Source organism: Lolium rigidum, chromosome 6, assembly GCF_022539505.1.
Source record: "Lolium rigidum isolate FL_2022 chromosome 6, APGP_CSIRO_Lrig_0.1, whole genome shotgun sequence".
NCBI classification, from domain to species: domain Eukaryota; kingdom Viridiplantae; phylum Streptophyta; class Magnoliopsida; order Poales; family Poaceae; genus Lolium; species Lolium rigidum.
This window is the reverse complement of record NC_061513.1, coordinates 96,898,286-96,903,283: the sequence shown is the minus strand read 5'-3', so window position 1 is coordinate 96,903,283 and position 4,998 is coordinate 96,898,286. Positions and strand designations below refer to the sequence as shown.

The following is a 4,998-nucleotide window of genomic DNA, read 5'->3' as shown; positions in this document are numbered from 1 at the left end:
AAAACAATGGAAAATTTGAGATATGAACAAATGGCCTAATCTGATTTTCTATCTACTAATTTTAGTGCTAGTTTAGTAATCTACTCCTCTTCTAAATGCCTAAAATTCCAATTTGGTGCAAGCAATTTCAAATTTAATAGACAACTATGAACATCTAAATCCTAAATTGAAATGGGGAAGAGGCAAGAGAGGAGAGGATTCGTACCTGCGAGTGCGAGGGCGCGAGTCGCCGGAGAGGCGCTAGCCGGAGAGGTGGTCGCCGCCGGTCACCGCCCGTCGCCCTGCCCAGCCGCCAATCGCTAGGGTTTGCTCTGTGCCTCTGTGTGTGTGTCTCGTGCGATCGTGCTTCGGCGAAACGATACAGAGTAACGGAGTCGGGCGCTCGGTCGCTCACTGGGAGGAGGCAGCGTCCCGAGCGAGGCTGCGAAACGATACGGAGGCAACGGAGGCTGACTCTATGGGCTTGGCGCCTTGGCCGTTTGGGCCTAATAAATTTTTTTTGGCCGAATTATATTGGTATGCCTGGGCAAGCACCGCCCATGGCTAACCATGATGAGGTTTATCCAGGATGGGCCGAATAAAGGGAAGTCAATAGTTCTACCTCCATCCCAAGGCTTAAGGCCTATTTTTTTTTCCAGAAAGTCAAACTATGTTAAGTTTGATTAAGTTTTTATCAAAAATCATTAACATGAAAAGTACAAAATCAATATCATTAGATAGATAATGAAATGTATTTTCATATGTTATCTACAAAATATCATACTTGTTCATAAATTCTTTTAAAAGTTTGGTCAAATTTTACTTTGTTTGACTTACTGAAAAAAATATAGACCGATGGAGGTAGTAATGATATAATTCTGATCCCATCACAGCATAAAACCATGATGAGGTTTGTCCAGGATGAACTTATGGCAGGAATTAGTGAGTAATAGGAAATAGGTAGGGGTTATCTTTTATTTCATCCTTTACAATTAATGAGAATTAATTAATTTTAGCAGAAAGTAATGTTACTAAGGGAAGACATGTGATACAATGGTGTAACTGGTATTTCTTATTTTCTAAGAAATCATCTCTTAGCATCTTTCGATTTCTCTATGTTCTCTCTTCTCCATCTTAGCAAAAATCTTACCTTGCAGCTCGAAGGGAAACCTGATATCACTTAGCGAGAAAAACGCAGACAATATATTAGTGAATCCAGGCCAATTAATCGCTAACGTTTTGTGCTCTGAAAAAACGTAAATAAAGGAATACGTATCATCCAAAACTGTCTACCATGCTAGAACCAAAGTACTTTGGATCCTTCTCTCTACTTACGCTGATACACTGGTTATGTCTCGTTAAAAACACACACACAGCCTAGTAGTTTTTCCAATCACAGAGATGAAATTGCACTTCCTCTCGTCATTAATCGGGTTCGTCCCTGGGGTCGCACGCCAAGTCGTCCTACATAAAACGGACGTGACAATTGCAATCTACGGAGTGGCAGTAGTAATTAATGAGAAGATCTTTTTTTGTTTTGTTTTGAAATACAGTACAAAAAACCAAGGCAATATCTTTGCCTGGAAATGGAATCTTGGACATCTTGCCATTTCTAAGGAAACCATAAATTCCAAATTTAAACATAACGGCTAATAAATCCCCTCTCCTCAGCTGGAGTCTTCACAGAGTAAATAAATATTTACAAGCAAATAAATACTCCGTAGAAGAAAATGAATCGAAACCGGATCCATCTAAAAGATGAGCCCCGAACGCACCTGGTTTGCGCTGCTCCCCGTCGCGCTCCTCCTTCAAACGGCGGCATCGTCGTTGGATTTCCATCTCGGCGCCCGGTTCGCCGTGCATCTGCCGGCGTCCTACTATCCGGGATTCGCCGAGCGGACCACGGTCCTTGAAGCAGCCGGCGAGCGGCAGCCTCGATTCGCCGCCGCCGTGAGCGTGGAGGCCGGCACGCAAGGTTACTACCTGTGCTCTCTCGTCGTTCTGCTGGGCGACGTCACGGTCTGGACTTCGGATCGTCCCGTCCAGGAGTTGGCGGCGGGCGGCCTTTGCCAGCTCGAGCTCGCTGAGAATGGGCAACTGCGGCTGACGGACGGCGCCGGAGTCGCCCGGTGGTGGTCCGGCACGGCAGGTCTGGGCGCCAAGGTGATTCATCTTCTTCTCTTTCCATCGTTTTCCATTGTTTGTTTGCTCGATCCTTTAAGATATTGCCTGGTTTTCGCTCACTGCGATTTGTAGAGTTATCACGATCAGAGATTAGAAATGACACGATTCGTAGCGCATCCGTATGTTAGAACTGTCGATTCGCGTGGAAGATGGAACAGTAGTACAGCATTGTCGTGCATATCGGCATTTTCGGCAACAGGAACCATTTGGTCCTAGTGTCCTACGTGTATGCACTTGTGTCTTGTACGTTTGTTTGACGGATCTGCTCCGTACAGAAACATAAGGCCTATGATTATACCACACTTATAAAAATGAATCGAGAACAGCTGAACACCATGAAGTAGGTACTACGGACCTAAAAGCTAGCGGATCACATATGCTCTCTTGATGCTAAAACAATCCTTGGTATAAAAAAAAAACTCTAGGCAATGGGGTAAAAACACTTGAATATATAAGTTCAAATTTGTTCTAAGGAATACAATTATATTGTCGAAATGGGTTATATCGAGTACAAAATTATATATAATTGTATTTTGTTTTGCGCGGGAAGAAGGTGGCGGGGGTAATGGGTGGATGTCAACCCTTGACACTTGGCAAACTGATGGGAGGAAACATTTTTTTTTGCGCGGGAAGAAGGTGGCGGGGATAATGGGTGGATGTCAACCCTTGACACTTGGCAAACCGATGGGAGGGAACCTTTTTTTGTGCGGGGGAAACGACAGAAAAAATATCAAAACTTTGCGACTGTCCGTTATGGGAAACTTCGTAAAGAGTGATTTCCGTCAAGGCGCCGTTAGGCGCACGTGTCCCTCTAGTTTGTCGAGTATTGAAAACTTTGCCAAGTGTCTTTTCCCTTTTTGCTAGTGTTATATCTTTTCCGAGTGTTTTTACGATATTGACCCCTTAGGGTTCATTGGTCTATGAGTGGGTGCTGGATGGGTTTGGTTTGTACGAGGAATCGAGGATTATGGCGTATGGCCTCTTTGACAGTCCTTTGAAATCGATTTTTGTTTCATAGAACACTGTTACAAATGTTTTTCATTCTTTTTGGCACAATGAAAATATACTCTTAAAAACACTGTTTAAATCTTGTTTTGTTTTCTCCCACGGCACCTGCCTGCACAGGCTCTGCACTTGGATTCCAGGACCGGCAACCTCCTTCTCCTGGACGACAAGAACCACACGGTATGGCAAAGCTTCGACAAACCGACGGACAAGCTCCTGCCAGGCCAGTGGCTCCGGCTTCCCTCGTACTTCGCCACGACCCTGACAAAAATGTCTCCAGCCTTCTACAGCGTCGAGCTCGACGGTGACAAGATCGCCGCCTACCTCTATTTCGGACTGCTGAGGTACTCCTACTGGGAATTGATTCCCAGCCGCAACCAGACCATGGCATTCGCGGGAATGAACAAGTCGGGGCTCACGATGTTCGACAGGCGGCGGCGACCGGTCGCCCGAATCTCGCCGGCGCTGAAGAAAGAGCCGATCAGATTCCTGGCTCTGGGAGACGACGGCAACCTGGGACTGTACGTCTTCGACCGCCGCAACAACAAGTTCAGAGCCTCGTATAAGGCGCTCGCGTTCTGCGAGCTCCCCCTTGCCTGCGGCGTCCACGGTGTCTGCTCCGCCTCCGGGAGATGCACCGACTTTGCCGCGCGCGGCCTGGAGCCGGCGCCGATCGGCACCCTGGTCTGCAACGCGACGGCCACCAGGTCTGTCGCGCACGACATGATGGAGATGAAAGGCGTCACCACCGTGCTCAAGGCCGCCTCGCCGCTCGCCAACGTGACGGTGAAGAAGTGCGTGGACCTGTGTCTGCGCAGTTGCTCTTGCGCCGCCGCCCTCTACCTCGAGGAGGTCAACGACGGCAGCGTCACGGCCGACAGGGGCGTGTGCTCCCACTACGAGCTGACGGCGGGAGTCAGGGAGGTTATCAGCGGGAGCGATAGCCCTCGGTACAGCTACTGGGTGAAGGTTCTCAAGGGGAAAATTTGCCAAGAAGACGAAGAAGATTACAGTGCCACTAACTCCTTGCTCGCCAAGATCCTGATCATCTTTGGGACGGTGGATGTAATGGGCCTAATCTTGTTCGCGGGGCTCTGCGTGTACTATTTCTTCTGTCTTCGCGGGCGCGCTGTCGACAAGCACGTCGCTGGAGAGGGAGAAGCTGCAGGTCACGACAGAGGATCCATGGAGCCAGATGGTACTGCCAACGTTGGAGCAGTACAAGCCTCATAATCTTATGAATGAAACCAAAGCATAATAATCCATTCAAAGACAGAAGCTAGTTTGAACATGAAATTCACGTTCACAGGAAAATACAAATTTCACATGAGACTAATTTTGTACCCCTAGCGCTTTGGTACACCCGTTAAACACAACAACAGCTGAGATCGCTCTGTACCTCTTCACATGGGGACCAATAACGAAACATTAAGCCGTAATCAATGAATAAACAGGGCAGTCAAGCATAAATAAAGTATGAGATTCTCTATGAAAAGCTTCAGTTTCAACATAGGTAAAAATATTTGCCTGGAAATCTCTTCATATTATTCTTCCTTGTTATGGTGTCCTTGCAAATAGACATGATCATTCTTTGGAAGTATGGAGGATGGAAGTATGGAGGAGACTTTGACTAGCAGATAAGATAGAAGATGCAATGCTAGTTGACCGAGCAGGTAGTGATGTTCTTGACGAATCGATAGTGAATCAGCAGGTTAAAAATACAATGGAATTAATTCTTACAGCCCCTTGGTATATATGGTGGATGCGCCGCCAATTTGTGCATGGTGAGAAAGTACCTACACATTTGATTGCTGCAATGTCCATTCGAGT

At 46.9% G+C, this 4,998-nt stretch overlaps 1 protein-coding gene across 1 annotated transcript; it reads left to right on the top strand.

The window, feature by feature from the left end:
* Positions 1-1,737: 1,737 nt before the first annotated feature.
* Positions 1,738-4,401, top strand: LOC124662996 (putative receptor protein kinase ZmPK1). The gene is made up of 2 exons (XM_047200763.1): positions 1,738-2,142; positions 3,289-4,401. Exons 1-2 carry the CDS (start codon positions 1,738-1,740, stop codon positions 4,399-4,401), a joined length of 1,518 nt encoding a protein of 505 aa, XP_047056719.1.
* Positions 4,402-4,998: the final 597 nt, after the last annotated feature.